Source organism: Varanus komodoensis, unplaced genomic scaffold, assembly GCF_004798865.1.
Source record: "Varanus komodoensis strain SLA01 unplaced genomic scaffold, ASM479886v1 scaffold2, whole genome shotgun sequence".
NCBI lineage: Eukaryota > Metazoa > Chordata > Lepidosauria > Squamata > Varanidae > Varanus > Varanus komodoensis.
In genome coordinates, this window is record NW_025335568.1 from 33,548,186 (window position 1) to 33,573,195 (window position 25,010).

The 25,010-nt window shown below is 43.4% G+C and overlaps 1 protein-coding gene across 7 annotated transcripts in view; it reads left to right on the forward strand.

The window, feature by feature from the left end:
* Positions 1-25,010, forward strand: part of LIMS1 (LIM zinc finger domain containing 1) — a 73,605-nt gene that overhangs the window by 35,386 nt on the left and 13,209 nt on the right. For 5 of the 7 annotated variants that reach the window (XM_044429344.1, XM_044429345.1, XM_044429346.1 and 2 more), the window contains exons 2-4: positions 14,275-14,434; positions 21,180-21,246; positions 24,311-24,431. In XM_044429344.1, the coding sequence (XP_044285279.1) occupies positions 14,275-14,434; positions 21,180-21,246; positions 24,311-24,431 (348 nt within the window). Of the gene's footprint in view, positions 1-11,929; positions 12,743-14,274; positions 14,435-21,179; positions 21,247-24,310; positions 24,432-25,010 lie in introns of those variants that run through there. The other 2 variants (XM_044429340.1, XM_044429341.1) reach the window with 2 other exon arrangements.

Here is a 25,010-nt window from a genome sequence, read left to right on the forward strand (position 1 = left end):
TGCTATGACTAGTGGACTTTAGTGCTGTGGCACAACAGTACCAAACATCTCTGGAATCCTGGGCTGCTTATTTGTTCTTGCTTTCCTCAGAGCTGCCACATCAAAAATCTCAAAAATAAGAAAGCAGTACAGGCTGTGGCAGGGCGGTGGTTTGAAAACGGGACAGACTTAAAAAACAAGAGCATGTCCCATGATACAGTGACATTTGCTAATTCTGGAAAAGGATTAAAGGGTTGTAACCCTGTTTCTGATGTCCAGAAGTGAGTGCCGCTGCTTATGTTGCCAAAAGAAACACCATCCATGCAGAAGAAAGAGGGGCCAGCAGGCTTGGGGAAAAACCTCCAAGCTTGCAAAAGTACACTCAAAGACACAAAGAACCCTAAGAGGTGGTCCCATTGAGGCTTGAGTAGCCTCAAAAACTCAGTGCTAATTGGTCCATTTGTCCAGTTTTGTACAACAGGGATACATCCTTTTTTCTTTTAACTGTATGAAAAACAGGTAGAGATTGGAACAATTGGAACTCCGTCCATATGCTGACTTGTTCATAATGCAAAACATGTTACACCATCTTACCAAAAGAAGCATGGAGCTCAGGTTTGCTACAGATTTAGAGCTAGTGTGATGTTGTGGTTAGAATATTGGACAGACTGGGAAAACCCTGGCTCAAGTGGCCATGTAGTCCCAAAACTTACTGGGTGACCTTGGGCCAAACACTACCTCCCAGCCTAACCTACCTTACAGGGTTGTTGTAAGGATCAAAATGGAGGTCATATATGGCACGCCAAGCGTGTTGGAGGAAGGGTGGATCGAACATAAAACTACACACATATATAACTACACAAACAGCATCCTATATATTTCTATATATATTTCAGATTTTAGAATGACTTGGCCTTTTATACCAAAATGTTTCACATTTTAATAACTGTTTAAAATTGATGTACAATTATGAATGATTTGTGCATCATACACATTGCATTGCCTCCATGTTGGTTTATTTATAGATAAATATTTAGAGAATGAGAACAATCAGGATAAGATAAGCCTATGCATTTTGACAGTGCGAATTAACATTCTTAGTTTCTTTGCATCACTTAAAATCTTTATTAGGGCCATGGCTTGAGGAATTCCTGGACCATTTTGGACTTGATCTGTAGTCATACTGTTCAGTTTTTGCTGCTTTGAAGCAAGCGTTCCAGGCTCCCATTTTAGTTCACATATTAAAGTTGTTAAGGACTCAATCTTATGCATGCTTAGACTGAAAACAGTCCTTTGATTCCCAGCATACTCCGGCCAGACATAAGATTTTTACTCTAACTTTGAAATTTTGTACTGGAGGAGAAACTGTACCATTTTGATTTCTACAGTCAGTTTCTTAATCCTGAATAGTCCGAGTGTCCTTTTAGATTAATTACACTCAAGTAATGAAAAGGGATGCATTGAGTCACAAAGCCACTTGGTTTAAATGCAGCTCATTTGCACAGAAAACTATTCTGCCAATTCTGTACACGCTTACCTATGAGCTAACCCTATTGAACTTGATGGGATTCCATTTCTGAACGAGCCTGGGATTGCTCTCCGCAAGTGCTGCAGACTGAAGCCATGAAGCCCAGTCCTCGTATTGCAGAAGCTTGCAACAGAACCACTGTGCCCAGCAGTTTCCTGACAACTTTAAACCATTACTCAGAGCATTTTGAAGGACAACTCACATAATCTTCGGCTACCGGCCAGGCAGTCTGAATGTTTGGGAGTCACAGGCCTGCACCTCTAATGGGTGGCCAAGTGGGGAATGCTGCTCCAGCCTAAAAAGATCTTGAGATTCAGCTGGAGGAGGTAGCCATGGGCACAGATCCCCGCCTGCCCACAGACGCCCTGCCTGTTAATGGGGTGCTGCCCAGAACCTCTATGCATTGCCAGGGGGGTGCAGCTCAGGGCTGCCAATGGAGACTGCATTGTTGCTCCACTTTTAGGAAGTGTAGGTGACAATGTTGACCCTGTCCTCGAGGAAGCCACTGTTTCGTTCAGCCTCTCCTGTTCCCATTAAAAGACAATGTCGTAAATATTTCGACTCCTTTAGCCTCTTATCTCCAAAGAGCAAGTTTGTGTATAATCTCTCCTCAGGAGTATTTCCGTGTCTGCACGTTTATGGCACCACATGAATGCACTAGTTCGTTCTCTCTCTCTCTCTCTCTCTCTCTCTCTCTCTCTCTCTCTCTCTCTCTCTCTCTCTCATCTGTTGCTGCATTGCAAATTGAATTCTCCCTTTTGAAGTTCAATGCGAGTTGCCACTAGCTTTGGACTTGAAAGTTCAGATGGCTTTAATGCAGCTTCACCTTATAATTACTGTATGAATTATAGCAGCGCCTTCAGGTCCCTCCATTTTAGGCCTGTGTGTGTGAAAGAGACACATACTCAGAAAGAGGGAATGCATATACAGTCGCTATCACTGTGACATTTTAATATTTACATTTTTACTTAGGCCATTTATGCTGCTTCTTTTTTTTTAAACCCACTATTTTCATTGGGAACTCGCTCTTCGTGTTTTGCCTGGCTGTGGCACTGCCTAAGATGAAGGATATTTCCATTGCTCAAAGGCTCGAATATCTGCAGAGTGGCACACCCTTTTCTTTCCCTCTCCCTTGCCCTCGCCTTTATCCTAACACTTTTGCAGGCCTGTTGCTTAATCATTCTGAACAAAATGCTTTTCGGTTTACTCACTATCCCTGGGGTGCAAAGTGCCTTGGACGGAGGTTTTGTAGCAGGCCATGTTGTGTTATGTTTGGCCGCAATTACTGGGAAAGGTAAGCCGGAAGCAACTCATCCATTTGCAGAGGGGAGGACAGGAGAACATGTGAGGCAGCAGCATCTTGACAGGAACTGGCTTATCTCTTCTCATACATCTGGCCAGGGGAGATCTACCACCCTCCTTAAGGCACCTTTGTAGTACCAAGTTGGGGAAGGTATGTAGACGGGTGCCTGGTAGCCTGTTTACGCGATCCTCTTGGTATCACCCCCTGGAGAAGCAGCATTAAACCAGCATAAATCCATCAAATGTCCCAGCCAGTGCCACCCAGTTGACAGAGGCTTGACAGCTTTAGGCCAGCGTAGCTAAGAATTCTTTGTGGATGGGGAGACTTTTGCACCCCCTCCTCTACTCGCCTTCGTTCTTCCTCCTCCGCCACTGCACCTTACCCAGACAAGGAGCCGGTACTCTTTCTCCGGGCTAATTTTTCCACAGCTGCAAAGGAAGCCAGAGGCCAGCCTGCGAAGGTCCAGCACAACAGGGGCTTTGTCTGGCTTGATAGTTACAGGGCCAGGTGACTCTGGGGCTGCACAGGGAACTGGACTTCTTCCCTTGTTCCATGGAAATGCGGGCACTTCTGCCATGAAGATTAGTGTAGAAAAAGCTATTTTGGAGAGTGCAGATTTCGATGCAGGGGTGAGAAAACCTGCACAGTTTAGACTTCCTCTTCCACACAACCATGAAACCTAGTTCAGGTGTCCTGTGACACCTGCTCTTCCATTCTCCTCTTGCATCCCCCTGTCATCCCCTTACACAGAATGCTCTCCGTAGACCAAAACAGCCTTCTCCAAATTGATACCCTTCAAATATGTGAGGCTGGAAGCCTGGGCTACAATATGCTCATTTTGGATCCCATCCCATTCATTACGGATGTGGGGCTCATGACATTTGGAGAGAGGAGGGGACTGCATTTTGAAATGCATTCCAATTAATTTTTGGTAGGTGTTCCACCACTCAAGTTTCCAATAGACAGCACTGTTTTCTCTTGCATCCCAAGACTAGGGATTTTTTCCATCTTTGCATGTACAGCATTATGCCCTGAAATAGTTTAAAATGTTACAAAGATTAAAAACATCTTTAAAAGTTAAAGAGCGCCAAAACAAATCCCAAAAATAAAATGAGCATTCGACCCGTAAGGATTAAGCAATGCCCAGTGAAACTGGGAGCTAAGCAGTGAAGTAGCTGATCGAACTGCTGTAGGGGGAGAGTTCCATAATCAGAGCACTGCTATAGAAAAGACCTTGTCCCACATTTCCACCCATTTAATCTCTTTCAGTGGTGGGAATGGAATGGATAGCAGAGCCTAAGCTCCAAGCAGGAGGAAGGGGCCTTTGCAATGTCTTTACCCCAAGCAATTTTAGGTTCTTTATATTTAAGAACCATTTTGCATTGGCTTCAGCTTCCAGTTCCCATCAGGTGCAACTCCCTGTAGAGTTGCTGATCCTTAGGAGGAAGTGCATCCTCATCCAGAACAGGTTGTACTTCCAGTCCCCAGAGGGCCAGGCAGGAGTCCTCCAATACCATCTTTTGCAAATGTTCAAGTCCACAGCTTTCTTGTTATTTAATTGTCTGTTTTTATTATTTTTAAAAGAAAATCAGGAAGTGTCCTGTGCCTTTCACAGTGTGTTAATTTCACAGTGTGTCCCCTTTGTCCTTGAAAGCATTTGTTTAGTAAAATCTCTTAATCCATGTTATTTAAACAATTGCTGAAACGTGTTATCAGACATTTAAGAGATACGGACTAACTTCAGCTGGCCTGCCTCGGTTTTGTTCCTGTGAGCAATGAGTGAGCTTTCTTGTTCATTTTCACCTGTTCAATGGAATAACATTCCGTGCATGTTCCTATTTGAATAAGTAACAGTTTTAAAAGCACAAGGCAAATTTGCTCTTGTTCTTACAGCTGTGTACAATGTGGGACTTCAAGAATGCATGGTGCATGGAGATGAATCTGCTCCTAAATATTTTTACTGGGTAGATGTTCTTAAATTGAAACATGGCTTGCTAGGTCTTGGCTCTGAAACCCATTTTTAATGCCAGGAGTCAGAACTGGGATTTTTTAAGAAGCAAGGCAGGAGAGATTTCCTTGGAGCATGTATTGCATGCCTTTCCTCACCTCTGAGCAACTGCAGAAAGTGCCTTTGCATTTCCAGGCATGCTGACATTGCAGTACCCGGCATTTCAAGAAGTTCCACCCTGTGTGAATTATTGTCATTGCACTTTATAGCATGCTCTTGGTGTATGTAGCACTGTACAGCAGAGCAGGCAACTTACTGCCCTCCAGGTCTTTTGGACCACAACTCTGATTTCCCTTGACTACTAGCCCTGCTGGCTGGGATGGTGGGAGTAATCCAAAGCACCTGAAGGGCACCCATGTTGTCTACAGCAGCCTCTCTGAACCTGGTTTCCTCCAGATGGCTTGAATTGCAACTCATGGTCACAGCTGCCACCTAGCAAGGCATTTCCAAGACTGACCAGCATGATGGTCATTGCAGTCCAACATAACTGGAGGGCACCATGTTGGGAAGGCTGAGCTACAGTAGAAGTGTAATGGTCATTCTCTGCATCTTTATGCATCTAAATAAAGAATAACAGGAACATAGTGGGTTGACTAATCCTACAAGCTAGGCTCCAGCAGTTTGTGGACCAAGAACTACCAGAAGAGGGAGGATTTTGAAGAGGGAGAGGAACTAGAGATCAAATTGCCAACATATGCTGGATCATGGAGAAAGCTAGGGAGTTCCAGAAAAACATCTACCTCTGCTTCATTGACTATGCTAAAGCCTTTGATTGTGTGGATCACAACAAACTGTGGCAAGTTCTTAAAGAGATGGGAGTACCAGACCATCTTATTTGTCTCTGGAGAAACCTATATGCGGGTCAAGAAGCAACAGTGAGAACTGGGCACGGAACCACTGATTGGTTCAAAATTGAGAAAGGAGTTCGGCAAGGCTCTATACTGTCGCCCTGCCTATTTAACTTATATGCAGAGCACATCATGAGAAAGGTGGGGCTAAATGAATCACCAGTTGGAATTAAGATTGCTGGGAGAAATATCAACAACCTCAGATATGCAGATGATACCACTCTCATGGCAGAAAGTGAAGAGGAACTAAAGAGCCTCTTGATGCGGGTGAAGGAGGAGAGTGCAAAAGTTGGCTTGAAACTCAACATTAAGAAAACAAAGATCGTGGCATCCAGTCCTCTCACTTCCTGGCGAATAGATGGGGAAGAAATGGAGGTAGTGACAGATTTTATTTTCCTGGGCTCCAAGGTCACCGCAGACGGGGATTGCAGCCAAGAAATTAAAAGACTTGTGCTCCTGGGAAGGAAAGCTATGGCAAATCTAGACACCATACTAAAAAGCAGAGACATCATGCTGCCGACAAAAGTGCGTATAGTCAAGGCTATGGTTTTCCCAGTTGCAATGTATGGCTGTGAAAGTTGGACCATAAGGAAGGCTGAGTGCTGAAGGATTGAGGCCTTTGAATTGTGGTGCTGGAGGAGACTCCTGCGAGTCCCTTGGACCGCAAGGTAATCAAACTGGTCAGTGCTTGAGGAGATCAACCCTGACTGCTCTTTAGAAGGCCAGATAGTGAAGATGAAACTCAAACTCTTTGGCCACCTAATGAGAAGGAAGGTCTCCCTGGAAAAGAGCCTAATGCTGGGAATAATAGATGGCAAAAGAAGAAGGGGACAGCAGAGGATGAGGTGGCTGGATGGAGTCACTGAGGCAGTTGGTGTGACCTTAAGTGGACTCCGGGGGATGGTGGAGGACAGGAAGGCCTGGAGGAATGTTGTCCATGGGGTCGCGATGGGTTGGACATGACTTCGCAACTAACAACAACAACAAGTGGGTTGACTTGTTGCTTGTGGTCATGCTCCAGCAATACTGCCTCACTCATACAACCCTGTAATTATTATATCACAGCCAGCTTAAATAGATTGAAAGCTGGCTTGCTTAGTAAGACTCATGAACAGGTGGGAACACATATGTTTTGTGCTCCCTCACTTAAAAACTTCCCTGCACTTAGAAATCTAACACCTCAAAGATATGTTAGGATTTCTTTCTTTCTGATCTGCTTACTTTCTACATGTCAGGAGCTTTTCCTGGGGTGTGTATGGGGTTGGGGGAGGGGGGAGGGAGGAGGTTTATTAAATGTAATTCCAAACCTGTAATCTGAAGGGCATGGACCAGGAAAAATCTACAATATGGTTTTATTGCTTGTGACTGGACTGGAATCCACATGAGGAGCTGTTTGAGGTTTGTTCTGCACAGTCCCTGTCTAGTGTTTTCAGGCAGGTGCAGAGAGAAACTCTCTGCCAGAAGCAATGACTAAAGGGGCTGTTTTTGCCATCTGCCATCTGTTCTGCGCACAATTAGGGCTGCAGTACGTGACGGTGTTGCTACACAGTCTCAGTTGCATAGGAAAAAGTGCGTTATGACACATATCCATTTCCATGGGACAAGCACAAGTTCTCTCACCCAGCAGCCCTTCTTGGTACTCGCAGTAAAAGTGTTTCTTTGAATGTCTTGTCTTCCTGCTCCCTTTTTCATGTATAGATATTTAGTGCTGGGCAGCTCAATATTAACATTCTATTTGAAAGTAAGACCCACAGACTTCCATTTGCTAGTAAGGGTGTATACAATGGCAGTCATGTAACCCAATCTTCTGTATGTCCACTTGGGAAGAAAGCTCTTTGGGTTCATTTGCAGGCTAAGCGGATGGAGGATTACACCTTGACAATGCAATACTCTGCATATCTACTCAGAGATTACTAACACCAAATTCAGTGTTTACTTGGGCATTCTTAGAGGAAAACGGTTCAAAGGAACAGAATGCAAGCTATTTATGATTAACTTAGGTTATATTGATATCAGTGTGTCTTTTTGAAATATGATTAACATTTGGTTGGACATTGCCTCTAAATTCTAGAGGACCAGCTGTATTAATATGTTCTAGCACATTTAAGACTAGCAAATGTATTTTAAGTCTCTCTCTCTCTCTCTCTCTCTTTCTGTATGAGACAGACAGACGACTGACTGTGGCCTCCAGTCCACAGAAACTTATCCCATAATAAAGCAGTTAGACTTCAATATGCTGTAAGGCTCTTTGGTTCTCTGTGATGTGAGGAAGAAATTTCTAATGCTATATTTTTCTTTTGAAAATTTGCCACACCATATATATCTGCATTTATCCATGCCTGCCTGGCTATCAAATAGGTTAAGTATGGGTTATTAATATACATTATGCTACTAAGGTAAACATTGACAACCCCTGGTGCCCATGAGGGGAATTAAAAAATAAGATATTCCAACCCCTTTCTGTACACAGTGTAGTTGATTCCTAGCTGGGTCTGGACCAGACTTACCCACGGTGTATTTTCTCTGGTTTGCAACATGATTCAATAACAAACTGAAATAAAACTGGAACCAAGAGTGTGATTGCTGTTTGTTTCAGTCAAGTTCATACGAGCTGCCATGGTAGGTCAGACCAAAGGTCCATTTATCTGGTCCAGCGTTCTGTTCACACAGCTGCCCATGGGGCAGACCCTCCTTCCTTCCTAAGCTCCCCAGCCTATGCAAGAGAGCTACGTCCAGCCTTTAGCAAAGCAGAATTTTCAACTGCATATTCTGAATCGTGTTTTTTGCAACTTGATATAGAACCAATTGAGAGAGTAGGTGAAGATGAGGATGCTACAGTTACCCCAACAAAGGAAAGCTAAACTGTTTGTGTAAGATATAGTATCTCTTTGCATATAGATCCTGAAAACAGTGTGTTCTTTCAGATGTAGTCAGGTTTTGTAAATGGAAAAACATAAAAGAAGTATATGTTACTGCCTTTATATATTTACAAACATTCCAGTAAAATAATTTCCACATAAAGCTTTCAGTATATGATATAAACTGCTGTGTAGTTCATTTAATTTCCTCCTAAGCAACATGTTTGATAAAAGAGTAAGATAAAAGGAGTTCCTTAATCATTGTCTTTATGTAACCAGAAATGTATTCGTTAAGATAAAGCATATGCTTTCATCTGCATAATATAAATATGGACACTATTTTGTTCACAAAGAGAATTCTTAGGACTGACATGCTACTTAGTAAAGGAACCAACATTGGCCGCACTACCTTAGCTGAAGGTCAGTCTTTAGCATGGTATCTGCAATGGAGTCGTTACTAAAATAAGAATGTAGATGAGAGCCAGAAAGTCTGGTGTTGACAGTTATCCCAACCGTATAAGGAACTTCATGGACACACGAGAAGTATTTCACGGCAGGCTGAATGTTTGGTTTGCTCTGGTCTAGTCAAGGTATTAATTATAGCTACTGGATGAACTGTTCAGGTCACTGACTTGAAGTACTAACAGCACGTTAACATATTCAGCAGAAGCAGGATCACGTCTGCAGCTTCTTGATATTAATTCATGCAAATTGTTTCTTACAACATGGAAATGCTAACGCTTTAAAATAGCCTTTTCCAACCTGATGCCCTAATGAGGCTGTGGACTGTACTCCCAGAATCCCTGAGCATGGGACGTGGTCGTTGGAAGATGAAATCCAAAATACAGCAGGACCCTTGCATCACGCAGACCAGTTCCAAGCCCTGCAGTGGATGCTTGAAACTGTGGATAATAGCAAACACTATATTATATATACTTTATATGGTATGTTTCTTTTTTCTCATTCATTCTTACCTCTTTTCTTTCCTTATTAGAACAATAATTTTCACTTCAGGAAGCACTCGACAACTTCTCTTTGGCACTGTATGACTTCTCTTTTGGTTGAAGTCAACCGCAGTTAACTGTAACCCTAATCAAAGTTACAAGTTCCACAAATTTGAGCAGAAGCAGAGCTCATAGAAAGAGGAATCTAGATTCTCTCGAGTCCAGCCTTGGCCAAAGATCCATCAGTCTCTTGGCTGTATCTTGCATGTGTTCCAAGGAGCTTGTGGATTATTTCCTCACAAAACTCCTGTGGATTATTTTGTCCTCACAAAATCCCTGTGTGGTAGTTCTGGCTAAGGGATAGAGGCTGGTCCAAGACCACCAAATAATTTTTGCAGCTGAATAGGGATTGGAACAATAGTCTCCCCAGTCCAAGCTCACAAGAAACACTTGTTCAAGAACACATTTAGAAGCAAATACGGCTGAATTCATCCAAGAAAGTGTACTTAGTACCCTTGCCTTAACTTCAGAAATTCTTCCTAAGTAGTTGTAGGATTTTCAGAGACATGCCACATAACAGTTTGGTAATTGATCACTTCCCTCGTTCATTGTAGGAAAGCCCCCTCCCTTCCTGTTCTCAGTTATCAGTATTCAAGTAATGCTTAACAGGTCCATATAGGTAAATCAACTAGTAAGGTCTGAGGACTTGCCAGGCTACCATATATTTAAATGTTTGGCTCCTATTGTAGCTTTTCTACACTATAGGCTGCTAGTTGCTCTATCTCCTTTCCAGTTTGTTGCTGAATTGAAACCCAAGCTTGAAACAAAGACTTTTTCCTTTCCTGCTTTTTCACAGCCTAACCTCTAGGTGGAGCTCTGCTATCAAACCACACCAGCAGAAAAAGCACTTTCAGAAATAATACTTCATTTCGGCAATGCTAATAGTTTATTCTTCTCCTTCAGGAAATCCCCCTCAAAACCGCTGTGTTCTTTATTTCTCCCAGAGCTTATCTACAAGGGCAAATAGCACTGGGGGTGGGAATTGGAGTGCAGGCAATAGCACAGGGGAAGAGCTAAAAAGTTTGCCCCCTGACCTGCCCTCCTGGCCCAGTTTCCCCACTCCAGCAATGGCTGCTTTTCATTGAGAAAAGAAAGTCCTAACTTTTTTTTTAAAGCTAGCATATGTAACTTATCATGCAGCTAACCTTCAGTGAAGCAGACATAAAGACAACAACTCTTCCAAGCAAGCTATAAATATGGAACATGTATCTAGGTTTTTTTTAGCAGCCATCCCTGCATCTACTTGGTCATTTGTCAGTATATCCTCATATCTTGTTTATTTTTTCAAGTCTTAGAATATCGCCAGTATGTCATATTCAAACAGTTATGCAGTTTTGCTTTATGAGTTGGCAGATTTTTTCTGTTCTAGTAACGGTGCGGAGGCAATATCCTCGATTTTGACACATGCTTGAAAAGAAAGGATTCAGATTCCATTCCATTACTCCAGAGCAAATATAATAAAAATAGGAATCTAAAATGCTCTTTAACTTCCTTCTGGGTGAAATGAAGTATGTTGCATTTCAAAATATATTTGCTGTACTCTCACTCATCAAAATTGAATGTGCAGTCATTGCCCTCTCTGGGAGCGGAGCAGGGCTTGCATCCGGCAGGGTGGGGAATGGATTATTCATCCGTATTTGCAGATTTTCTTGGGATGTGCTGCAGGAGTACTGTAGTTTTCCTTCCTTCCTTAAAGCTTTTTATGAGCTGCCAGTAAATATGAGCATGCATTGAAAACAAAGCAGTTTCCACCAGAAATGCTTTACTTGGCCCCGAGGTTTCGGCAAGGGGCGGCATAGAAATGTTATAATAATAATAATAATGATGATGATGATGTAACAGTTTGCAAACAGTAGTGCTGCTCGCCTCAGGAAACTAACTGGGTAGCCTTAGGCAAGTCACTCTCTCGATTTAGAATTATTTATTTAGAATTTTTGTGTCCCGTCCCATCGCAAGAGCCTCGGGATGGCTTATATACAATACAATAAATAAACAATAAATACAAATAGTGCAAATTAAAATCCAGATTCACCCTGGCTGTAGATGACCCAATCTGTAAAATTACTTGCTTATCTTATGAGAGAGAGGGGACTGATATGAGTTTTCTCTGTTCTCTGGACTTGCAGAGCACTGCCATCTGCTTTGGAATCCCTTGTCTAATTTACTGTTTTATTGTTAAAGATCTACTGCAACACAAACCTCCAAAAGAAGCCAGACAGGAAGGAAACAATCCACAAGACTTATTGTTATCATTATTAAATGGCACTAATGCACCCAAACTATAGAGATAATGTACACAAAACACAACAACTCAACAAAAGTGCTACGATAATGCTTTATTTATTGATTTATTTAATTTATGTGATTTTTTTTTAAACTTGAAAATTCACCTCTGCAACCCGAAAGCGTCCTGTGTGGGGTATTCATTACTATTCCTGGTTGTTCTGTTGGTCTATTGAAGCAGAAGTGGACGCAACCTAGTACGCTCTGAAAGTGTGCTTTCTGTAGTCTAAGGTGGACAGAGGAAGGGGCACTTCAACGCCATAGCGTGGACCTAAGACACCATTCAGGTGAATGGTACTATTTGTACAACGAACTGTTCCTAACAGGGTACTTCCTTGTTATCATTCCAAAGGCATTACCATTCATACATGGACGCGCACACACATTACTAGGCTGACACAATCGAGAACGTTTTTCCATATCAGGCTGCTGTTGCCTGTAAGCATGCCCTGGCTGACAAAATGACATTGCCTTAGTGGAACTCTCACCAGCAGAAGTAGCTAGCAGAGATCATATGTTCCCCTCCGGTTGGAGTGCCACCGTGCTTTGCTACGTGTTGCTTTGCTTCCAATGAATATCTCCCAACCCCGCGATGACATTCAAACTGCTCCACTGTTGAACTCTTAACTTGAAGCTGTTAACACAACGCGCAGCTAAGTCGTGCAGATTGTTTCTTTCTCCTTACTTGTACCATCTGGGGTTTCTTTGGAGCGTTCAGCTGCAGTTGCTTTGTAACGGCTGCAAAGTTAATGATGGAATTCCAAAGCAGGGGGTCTTCCTATGCAATTCCAGAGAATGAAGCAGTTTTGCACACGCATCAGGATGCGCACAGTGACCATGGAAATGAAAGCGAGAGGGTCGTGTCAAAATTGCAACGCAGGCACAGTGACGTAAAAGTATACAAAGAGATGTGTGACTTTTATGCTAGATTGTAAGTTCACCTTATCAGAGTCAGTTTGTTATTTGTATTGCTTGCCTTACTGTAGCTTAATGTTAATTGCTGTTTCTCTGTCTGAGAAGCAGAAACTATTACAATCTGCACATTAACAAAATGCTGTGAGGCTAACCTTTTAACCTTGGTGCTCTGTGTGTGTTGTGATACATGTATTGGTTTCTAGTTCTGGAACAGAAAGACTCTCCGGGATTCCTGACAATGGTTACATAATCCTCTTTGGACAGACTGCAGCAGGACTAGGCAGGTCCTTTGCAGGTGTTTTGGACCACAGTTCTCATGATCCCTGACCGTTGGCCATGCAGACTGGGGAGTACGGGGGTTGTAGTCTAAAACATCGGGAGAACATCACATTGCCAACCCCTGCTGCACAGTCTACACATATAAACGGACAACAAAAGTGGGCATGAGATACTTGTTTGCACTGGGAAAGACATTTAAATATCACACGTCAATATAATCTTGCGAACAATCAGCCGAAATGTGTGCAGGCAGAGTCATGTGTCCTGCGTAGCTGGAAGTAAGCCCGATGTGAACAGAGGGTGCTGTTCTGCTCACATGCTGCTTGTAGGCAGCCCACAAGCATCTGGTGGGCCACCAGGGGAGTAGGAAACTGGAATAGAGTGATCCTTGGCCTGAGCCAACATGCCTCTTCCTGTGTTCCTAAGTAAATGTGCTCCGGATTGCATCTTCGGAGACCATTCTAAGCACGTCTGTTGGGAATTGTGGGGCTTATGTCCACACAGCATGCAGAAGGTTGCATCTTAACCAGTAAATTCTATCAAATGCTGTGGGGCCTATTCTGAGTAAAAATGCATAGGATTATAATTGATTTTAAGGTGCTTCCAGGAAAGGCCCACCCATATTATGTTATGCGGTGTTCAGATGGCACCATCTTTCACTAGTCACCTTCCTGTTGGGCAGAAGAGCTGCATCCTTTTAATAATGGAGGATGGGTGTCCACTTCCTTGTTTTTCTGCTTAAAAGCTACTCCAAAGGTGGATCCTAAAGGAAAATAGGGAGGAGAGGGAAGAAGGAAGAGGACAACTAACAGTATATATGTTCTGGAGTCCCCTTCATACAGGTTCCAGTAGCCTCTTTAGGGAAAGAAAGCTTCCCTTCTGCCAACGTCTCAGGTGGTAGTTTTTTCCTAGGGACTGTGGCAAAATGGTTGTCCCTTCCCAGGCCTCCCTTACGAAGAGGCCTCTTGTAGGAGGCCCTGCGTGGGTGCATTTGTCACCATTGCCTTCACCTTCCTCTCAGATGGCTCCTGAAATAGGAAACAAGATGATGGATGAAGAGGTAAGATTGTCTCCGTCGCTCCCAAATATCAGAGGTGGGACTGTGTTTGCCTCTGGTCTTTGGGCAGGGCCGGGGGACCACGCATGGGGCAGCCAATACAAAAGACTCGTGCGTTGTGTATTACCAGGGCAGAACAGCAGCTCTTTGACATAAAGGCGTGAGAACGTTGCTTTGCCACTCATGTGCTTCTCTCGCTGTTTTTGTTGCAGCAACATGGCCAATGCTCTCGCGAACGCCATGTGCGAGCGCTGTCGAGGAGGCTTTGCGCCCGCGGAGAAGATTGTGAACAGCAACGGGGAGCTGTATCACGAGCAGTGCTTTGTCTGTGCCCAGTGCTTCCAGCAGTTCCCTGAAGGGCTTTTTTATGAGGTTGGTTCCCTTGACTTGTCTACATTCCGCAGATCTTTGTTACATCACTTGTGAATATGGATATGTTCTTCCAAATAGCCTGAAGTGCCTGATCCTGCCTAAACTTGGAAGCTAAGCAGGGTCAGGCCTGGTTGAAATGCGAATGGGTGACTTAACATGTTGTGCACTGCCCAGAGAGCTGTAATAATAATTACTTGAAATTAATCAGGTGATCTGGGTTCTAGTCGCTGCTGAGCCATGGGGCCAACTGGGTGACTTTGGGCCAGTCACAGGGCCAAAATCCAACCTACCTCACAGGGTTGTTGTTGTAGGGATAAGATGGAGAACAGGAGGAGGAGAATGATGTAAGCCATTTTGAGCTTGTAAGAAAAAGACAGGATATAAAACAAGCAAGCAAGCAAATAAATAAAATCTCCTTCCTTGCAGTGCCAATAGGGAATTTGTTGCTTCAGTATTGCCTTTTTTAGTCAGAACTACTACAGAATACAGTAGTGCTTTAAATAAGTTCAGTGCTAGAATCTTTTTTTCCATGAAAGAACTAGTTTTACTACCTGTGAAACATTAATATAGATGCCTTTGAGCATGTGCAGAATTCACTGTTCACCTTGTAGTATAGCTACAGTCCCCTCCCAATATATCTTGGAGTAGCAAGCATGGGCTTTTCATCAGACAGTGCAGCCTAGCACCTCTGCACCCCACTTTTAGATACTGAGCACTAGACAGTGGATTTGTAATGTGAAAATTTGCCACGAGCACTTCTTACTTTATCCCTCAACTACTTCAATCCCACCCTTGCTCAAAATAACTTACAATAGTTTTTCATGATTTCTTTCTCAACTTTAGTTTTTATACCATGCTTGTTCCAAATAGCTTAAAGTCAGTCTGTCTGTCTGTCTGTCTGTCTGTCTGTCTCCCCCTCCCTCCCTCCCTCACACACACACACACACACACACACACTTTATCTTTGTAACCACCCTGAAAGGTAGATTAAAAGAAATGATGGGCCTGTGGTCTTGCTATAAAGTGAATGGCTGGGCGGCCATTGAATTCAGGTCCTCCTGGCTCAGGTCTAGCACTAAGTTCACTGCACCACATACAGTCACTTGTGGAGTTGATCTCTGTAGCTGCACTTTCTCTGGCATAGCCTGCACCCATGTGAAAAGGCCAGCTGGCTGGAAACTATCACTTTTTCATGCAAGCAACTATTCCCAACATGGAACACTTATTGCTTGCTTGCTTGCTTGCTTGCATTTTTATGCCACCCCATAGTCCGAGGGCTCTCTGGGAGGCTCACAGGGAACGGAAAAGAGCACAGCCATAAACCCATAACAAGATTTAAGCTATAACATCTGATGCAACATGAAATCCAGTGAATATAAAATTCAGAACAGGAGAACATAAGGAGCTGTACTGACCTGCCTGATTCCAGAAGCCCTAGTTTCTGGGGTTGCTCCAGGAAATGCTAACTGCCTGATGTGGTGGTGGCCATTCCTGCTAGTGCAACCTAATGAGCACTGTCAAACTGCCAGCTTTGGGTCCTGCCCAAGATATTCAAAGGGCAACGAAAGTGAAGCATAAGCTGCCGATGGAAGATTGCAGAATGCAAACAAGGAGCTTCAAGGGAACATGAGTGGCCAGTTAGGAGATGCTTGTCAAAATGATCAGCACTGGGAGATTTAACGCAGTGAGTCAACCTGGTCACTGATCAAATGTACGTTGTGATGGGCTGTGCTACCCAAAGTGATGCATGTTGAAAGGTAAGAAAAGCTGCCATCTGGAATGGAGGAGAAGGGAAAGGGGGATATTTTGCATTTTGAACAGGAGAGGCTCACTTTTGTAAAAGAAGCATATCTGCTTTGCATGTCCCTTCTCCATGGCATGTACACCAATAACATGTACTGCAAGGATGCTATTTCCAAGCAGAAAGAATTGCTTTTGGTAGCAGTTGCCAGTTAGGAATAATCCCCAAGCCAGTTATTTGCCTTTGTTCAGGATCAGTCTACTGGTTTTGCCTTCTGTCTGGAGCAAATCTCCTATTAATCTTTTAAGTTTTCTGCATATGGTGCTGCTGCATCCTGACAACCTATTCCCTTGGTTACTGCAGGCCTTGAAATACTACTTCTGAATCATGCAATTGCATGGGTTATGGGCCTTATCTGAAGCTTTTCTGCCACCTTAATCTTTGCTTCCATTTATATATAAATAGACCTTTTACTTTATTCTTTTCTGATTTCTGGGCACTGACAATTACCAAATTGTCTTGGTAAGTTGCACTGGTGTTATTTTGCCTGTTTCCATTTGAATTCCATAAGAAGATAGGAATCTAGCCTGACGGAATCATTTCCCTGAGCTAGTCCAAAATGACCATACTCAGCAGACTGCCAACTTACCTTTATTTACCTTGTGCAAGGCTCCTGTTCTGACAGTGTGGCTTCAGGGAGAGTTGCTGTCAATCACAGGAGTAGCAGGTGAGTCAATTTAAACAGGATGCATCAAAGGATGGAGTTCTAGCTGTGATTCAATTCAGAGCTAATGGTGAATCTGAACATACTGGAAAGCATCCACTAGAAATTCAGTGACAGATCATATATCAAGATACTAAAAGAATTGCTTTGGGATGACGCATTGGTTATTTAATGTATAGCACATATTTTATAGAGCTCTCTCAAGGCTTTCTCAAGGAGGCCCCAAAGAAAACGTGGGTCAAAACATGTTAAGAACATAAAGCCACATTAGACCAGATGTGTCTAGTCCAGTGTTCTGTTGGCACACTGGCTAACCAGCTGCCCACAGGGTCCCACAAGCCAGTATAGCTAGACACACTGCCTCTGATATGAGAGACAGCACATGGCATCAGGCTAGTGGCTCTTGATAGCCTCTTCCTCCTCCTCTCTGAATTCTTCCAATCCCTTTTTAAAGCCCTCCGAATTCCCATACTTTAATTATGGGCTGTGTGAAGACATCCTTCTTTTTATGGTCCTTAATCTCCCACCATTCAACTTCATGGAATGATCCCAGGTTCTGATAGGAAAGGGGGAGGAAAATGAATCCCCACCCATTTTTCCTACAACGTGCATAGTTCCGTTCACCTCTACTGTATCTCGCCTTACTTTGTTCTAAGCAGTGGTTTAAACTGTTGAGCTGCTGGGCTGGTTGATCAGAAGGTCGCCGGTTCAAATCTGCACAACGGAGTGAGTTCCCGTTGCTCCGTCCCAGCTCCTGCCAACCTTGCAGTTCGAAAGCATGCAAATGCAAGTAGGTAAAAAGGTACCCCTTCGGTGGGCAGGTAACAGCGTTCCGTGCACTTCGGTGTTTAGTCATGCCGGCCACATGACCACGGAGACTGTCTGCAGACAACGCTGGCTCCCTCGGCTAGGAAACGGAGATGAGCACCGCTCCCTAGAGTCAGGCATGGCTGGACTTAATGTCAAGGGGAAGCCTTAACCTTAACCAATCTCAACACTTGTAAACTTTCTTCATAGAACTGCTTCAACTCTTTGATCATTTTAGTTGTCCTTCTCTGCACTTTTTTCCATCTCTGCGATATCTTTTTTTAGATGTAGTGATCAGAACTGAACACAGTATTCTGTGTGTAGTTGCAGCCTAGATCTGTTTAAGGGCTGTATGAAATTGGCAGTTCCTTTTCTAATTATGCCAAACACGGGGTTAGCCTTTTTCATGGTGGCTGCACAATGAATAAACATTTTCATCAAGCTGGCCACCGCTATCCAAGATCTTGGTCTATTACTGTGAACTCCGAGCTCATGTGTTCTATATTTGAAGCTGGAATTTATTGTCCCAGTGTGTTTACTTTACAGTTGCTTACATCAAATCTTAGTGCCATTTTGGTCTCTTGACTTGGGAGGATCCATTTGGTGCTCTTCGTAATCCCTTCTTGTTTTAACTACCCTAAATAATTGGTGTTTATTCCTGTTGTCATCAGCAAACATAGCAGATCCCTAGAGAACCCCACTGTTTACATAATTTCAATGGGAGAATTTAGCTTGTATTCCTACTCCTTGCTTTCTGTTCTGTAAGTAGTTATCAATCCACGAGAAGACTTCTTTTATTCCACAACTGTGAAGTTTGCTCAGGAGGCTTTACTGAAGGACTTTGCTAAAAGCCTTTTGAAAGTCTAAATAAACAAGTGTCGACCAGATAACCCTGTCCACATGTTGACTTTCCTAAACATAAAGCTGTTTTCTAATATCCTGAGAGATGTTTCTTCCTTGTCAAACCTAAACCACTGTTTGAGCTAGCTCCAGGACTTCATGCTCCTTTTACTACAGCCAAACACAGGGATGAGTAACTGAAGTATAAGTATGTAAGTATAACTATTATGACTCTCTATATGCTGATAGCTCAGCACATTGCGATTTCAAAGACTGTTTGCTTTAGTGTGTCCAATTGCAATGTTCTCGCTGAATGTGATAAGATACTATCTACAGTTATGTAATATTTGGCCTCCTTTTCCATCCCTTCTAAGTAAATTTTATTTGGATTGTCTTGCAGGTCTCCCGAACACAACTTAATACTGTTTCTATGTATTTTGTCAATGTATTAATTTTATATATTGGAATAGCCACCAGGATGCCTTTTGCTTATGGGATCTGCTAGCACAGGCTGCTCTAGAGAGGGAGTTTCCAGAATTTTAGTGTTAGTCCTGGAGATTTGCAATTGGCCTATGGCAACTCGAGACAATGTTCTTTCTCAGAAGCCTTTAATACTGGGAACTTACACATATGTCAATGTCAAACAAGTCTCACTTAAAAGTATACCTTTGTTTCAGGTCTTTGAAGTCTTTACTGATACATCAAGAAAAAGATCAAAGTACACTTGGCTAGAAAATCAGGCACAATGAGCCAGAAAATTTAATTTGTAATTATAAAAGATATATGAAAACCCCTAGGATCTGTTTGTCATAATGGATGGGTAAAACCTTGGTTGTATAAGAGTTACAGATACCCAGGTCTCATATTGTATTTGGATCCTCCAAGCGGAGGAACTCCTGTGAATCCATACTAATGCCATGGTGTAAGTACACCCCATGGACCCTACATAGTCACAAAGACATTTGCCAACTCCTGTTGAAGCTAACATGACCACCTTAGATTGCTCAGCCATCCAGCACTTTTATTTCTCTCTTTCCCTGGGACAAGACCCAAATTTGTCCTTACCAAGTGTCTGCGTTCACATGACATGGCAAACCATAATATCTAGCCATGGTGGATCACCATATCATCTGAACCCAGATGGCATTTAGCAGGGTGGCTTGTTTCAGGGCAGTGAGCCACCCTGACAACTGATGGCTTGTGATTTGTGATACAAAACATCCAGAGGACTCCAGGCTGGGGAAGACTGGTTTAAATCATAATATATTTTAGCAAAGTGTATGCATTAGAGTGTTCCTACCCTGTTCTTAACTACACATTAATTTAGACTCAAGCAGCTGTTCTCAATTTTTTCCACAGACCACTTGAAATGTACTGGGCAGCAGACTAATGAACAAAGGGTGGTTTTTTGCTTTTGGGTTTTTTGCTTGCTCTGCAAAGCAAAGCACAGAAGTCATACTTTAATGACAGGGTTTTCTCAGCAATTGCACTGTCAAAGACCAATGCTATATTATGAAAATTGTAGGCTGTAGCCCAGGCAGCCAGAAAGGGCTCTGGGAACAGCTCAATTTATAGAGATAAACTAGTAGCCTATACCAGTGTCATGTTCCAAAAATCACAGGCCTTATAGCAGTGCCTTCTTAGTTTGCTCGATAATCCAGACTTAGTCAAAATTGCCCCAATTGCCATCAGAAAATAATAATTCAAATACATGGTTAAGTTCATGCATTCTTGACCATTCTGCAACCTTTCTGTGGACCACTAGAATGGAGGAGGGAGACCACCAGTCTAGAGCACTGATTTCTAAAGATTTTTTTTTAACTAAGGAGTAGAACAGAGTTGCACTTACATCTGAGTAAATGTCTATAGGATATTCATTCCAATACCACAAGATGAGTAATACGTACTGCTCTCCAGTAGCACATTGTCCATTGTTAAGCCATCAGTTGGAAATGTCAGATGTAAACCCAGGTTACCGGACTAAGCTGCAGTCCTGTGTACACACTTAGCTAGGAATAAGTGCCATTTAACATAGTGGGACTTGGTTTTGAAAACTTTGCATGCATTAAACTGTCAGTTGCCCTGAAGATAGCTCAAGCGGAACCTAATTAGTTTCATATATACTTGAAGTTAATCTTCTTGTCATTAATAAATTGCCCCATACTCTGAAGTGGAGATTACACGTGGGGGGGAAAGGAATTTAAATGCCGTTTGGTAAGAAATTTCTGCAGTGAACATACCCATCTTTATTTGCCTGTTTCCTGGAGCATATTTTCAGGAAATGTAAAGGACAGAAGGCAGTAGAGTTAACAGAAACCACTTCCTGTTCTGAACACTGGAACAGTTCATCAATTTGATCCAACAAAACAAATACTCAGACTTTGGCAAATGTAGCCACCTTTTCAGGGCTTCTGCCCTGAAAGGTGACCTAGAATATTTTAAATAAATAAATAACAGGCAGTGCTGCATACTGATGTTATACAAATGGAATCCCTTTCCAGCATGAAATCAGAATGTATCTTCTTTTACAATACAGGAACCCTAGAAATTCATCTGCACATCCGTTATATGTGTGGAAATACTATACTTTCCCATATCCCTCTAATAGCCTGGAATGTTTGTTTGTCTTTCAGTTTGAAGGAAGGAAATATTGTGAACATGACTTTCAGATGCTTTTTGCCCCTTGCTGTCATCAATGTGGTAAGTTCTAGGGAAAAAAATCTTTATAAGCATCATTTGTGGGCTGTCTATTGTAGGGGAAAAGAAATATTATTTGTGCTATTTATAAAAAGAAAGCAGTCCTGTAATACAAACAGCCCTTATATCTGTCTGTCTGTCTGTCTGTCTGTTTATCTCCAGTAAGGGTAGATGACATGCCTCCATCCAAACATTTGGGACTGTAGTTCCAATCAGTCGTAGCCAAAATGAGCAGTGGCCAGGTGATGGGAGTTGTAGTCCCAAGCATCTGGAAGGTGCCTGATTGCGCACCCCTGTGTTACAGTGATGACTGTATATTGCATTTTCAGATTCGCATCTTAGAGATAAGGAAAACACTAATTAGTCAAAAGTCTTTTTGTAACTGTGGCATTTTTGTATGCAGTTAGTCTTCTGTAAACTATTACAGACAATTAAACTACATCTTCCTACTACACTATACTAGGACTGTAGACTGTTGTGTACATAATCTTGTTCAAGCCACCCACGTTTGCATCACCTAAAAATGAAGCAAGCGTTGCTAGAGAGGGTTTAAGTCTTCAATGCAAACTAGATCAGAATGTCTGCCCCCCCCCCCCCGCTTGTGCCCTTTGGCAAGAGCAGCAGGTCAAATAACGTAATTAGAATGAGATAGTAATTCTGTTTATCAAGTGCAGGCTTGCCATTTCTGAAACTTAACAGAGGAAATTCCTGCATTATATTAACAAATGGAAAATATCAGTAGGAAGAAATCAGGAGTTGAATCAATAATGCTGTTGACAGAATTGAACAGGGGTTTCCGTGCGTACTTGTGTACGCATGCGGGCATATGTTCTCACACTTATCAGCAATGTTATCCCAATTTTGAAAAGAAACATGGATAGGAACCAAAAGTTTGTGTGTCATGATCTAGGGAAGAAGATGCACACTGAAATGGATGTTCTCTCTTGCTAGCTAGCTCCATGCACTCACAAATATCCATCTTCCACAGCTAGTAATGGGAGGCCTTGGATAATAACAGTCATGCTTACACAGAAACAGAGTGAGTCAGAAGGGTCTCCCGGCCCTTCTAGTCTGACCCCGGCTGTAGCTGGCTCCGCTCACAACATGCCTACCATGTGTGGAAGGAAGTGGAAGGAATGTTGTGACTGCTTAAACCTAATCCTGGGGATAGCTTACTCCTAGGGAGAAATGTGGTCCCACTATATGTGTCCAAAGACAGCAGAGAAGGGGGATTTATGTCTCAGATAGACCATGACAAGTTGCTTCCAAGCAGAGGGCAAATGTAATTGTTAGGACGTAACAGATCTGAGAACTATTGTCCTTTGCTGTTTATTGATTTTCTTGCTATCCATTAAGCTCAGTTATTTCTGGACACCTCCGTTTTCATCTTGCTGTCAGCACTCTTTAATGGCCTTGCTGACATCCTATCTTTGCTGGAGGGGAGGGGAGGGCTATGATTGCTAAGATTATTGGAAGTCCAAATTATTAGATATGGTATTCAGATCATCAGCTACCCTACAAATCAGGGACTAGGGTTAGGGTTAAGGTTAGAGGTTCGACACTGCTGCTTTATTACTTCTGTTATTTCAGGAACTTAGCTGGATCAGAATCAGATGCCAGTGTACAGTGGGCAAAGCACCCTTTAAACAGTATGGGCTGGTTCATATATAACGACAAGCCACGGCGGAAACAGTGGGGGTATGGTTTGTCATTATGTCACAACCCAGCATTGATGGTGAAGCACAGTACGTTCGGTTTCTGTGAAACCATGCAGAGAAACAACGGCTTGTTGTAAGGTTTACTTACTTTACCATGGCTTAGCTTGCAGTCTGAACCCCGTGGCACGGCTTCCATGGGGTTTCCATGCTTCTGTGATGGAGCTGGGCGGCAGGAGCAGCTGCGCTTGTAGCGGTCTCTCCAGCCTGTGTGTTCTGCTCTCCTCTTCTGCCTAGCAAGTCTTGTCCCGCTGTTCTCCGCTTGGCTGCTGTCCGCACACTGAATCCTGGCAGCAGTGGGGCCTTATGGTGCACCACCGCCAGCTTGCACGCCTGTCTGGTCACTGCACCATAGCAGTGCTTTCAGTGGTGCTGTTTGAGAGCCAGTGGTCCCCTACTTAGGAGCACACAGCTGTGAGATCGCCCCAAGAAGCCCAGGGTTGCCCACCCTGTGCCCACCCTCCCTGCCACTCCTGTCTTGTCCCTGGCATTTCTGAAGGCTGTCAGCAAGCCCCACTGTCCCCACTCCCCAGCCACCGCTGCAGGACACAGTCCTTGCAGCCAGTCAGAAAACGTTCCCAGGAAGACGCCCACGCAGGCACCCTTGGGAGAACCTTCTGGGCCGGACACACTCCCTGTGCCTGGCGCAGCCGGCGTGTGCAGATGGCCTTCACGTGCCTGGCTGCGGGGTGAGCCCGCCCTGGCAGTGCGTGCACACGGGGAGCATGGACGCATGTGCAACGAGGGAGGGAGAGGGGTGGACACGTGTGCTTGCATGCATGCGGACACAGAGCAGTGGAGCGCAGGGGAGTGCTCCTGCGCGGCTCTTCTAGAGCGGCAGCACTACTCTAGGGAGGAGGCGGATGCTTCCCTGAGAAGCAAAACAAAAACCAGAAAAAGGCATCTGGCTGCGGCCACCCCTGAAGGAGTGTGTGGGCCACTGAGGGAGAAACAGGTGAGGCAGGCAGGAGAAGTGCATCCTGGGGTTGATTTTCAGCCCTGGTGGCTGATGGGATACGTGCTGCCATTTGGAGGGAGGATGGGGAAGTCCAAAGACCATTCATGTGTAGAAATTGTGTGCCAGTCTGAACTTAGGACACAAGGTGAGATACCATGATGAGTGGTAAACTGTGCAGCTTTGCTCAGTGTTATGTCTGCTTGTTCCCAGTCTGTCTGAATATGCTCATCAAGAGCCAGGTATGGCAAGAGACCGCGGCATGCAAGAATTGTTGATATTTGGATTTGTTTGTTTGTTTTACTTAGAGGAAGAAACAGATAATGCATTAACTCCTGCAACAGAGCTTTCAAAATGAACCCCCTTTTTAATATCTTGATATGCTTTTGATTTGCAGGAGAGTTCATCATTGGTCGTGTTATTAAAGCTATGAACAACAGCTGGCATCCAGAATGCTTCTGCTGTGATATCTGCCAAGAGATCTTGGCAGACATTGGATTTGTGAAGAATGCTGGCAGGTAGGTGTTCTGCTTCTCCCTTGACTGTGCCTCTGAGCATAGTGAATTGATTGCAAGATGAAAAATCTTAGAACCTTGTAGAGAACTGTATTTTTGCTCTTTAATCAGAGGTTGATGTGGATATTGTGTGAATTTTAGATAGCTGGCTCCCTCTTTTCTACCATGAAGCCTTTTCTTGAAAGCTTCTTCCATCCCTTCTGTTAGATTGGGGTTGAGGTTTGCAACTGAATCACCGGACATGTTTGTATGACTCTAGAAGCCAAGGTGAAATCTAATTGCTTTGGGTCTGTTGCTTCATCCAGACCTAGTTCTGCAGTACATGGTAAAACTAGTTTTCTGAAACCATGGAAAGAATCAGTGGTCTGTCTAAGGTTTCCACGCTTCACCATGGTTTCTCTAGTTCTCTGGATCCAGGACCATTGCTGGTATGGAAAGACCATAGAGTGTCCTGGGAAGAGCAGCTGCAGAATTGGCTCCTTCTAGCCTTTATTCTCTGCTGCCCTCAGTATCCTAGCAACAGATGTGCCATTGTTTGTCTTGACATGCAATGTGTCTGCCTCCCTGCTTACTTTTGGAAAT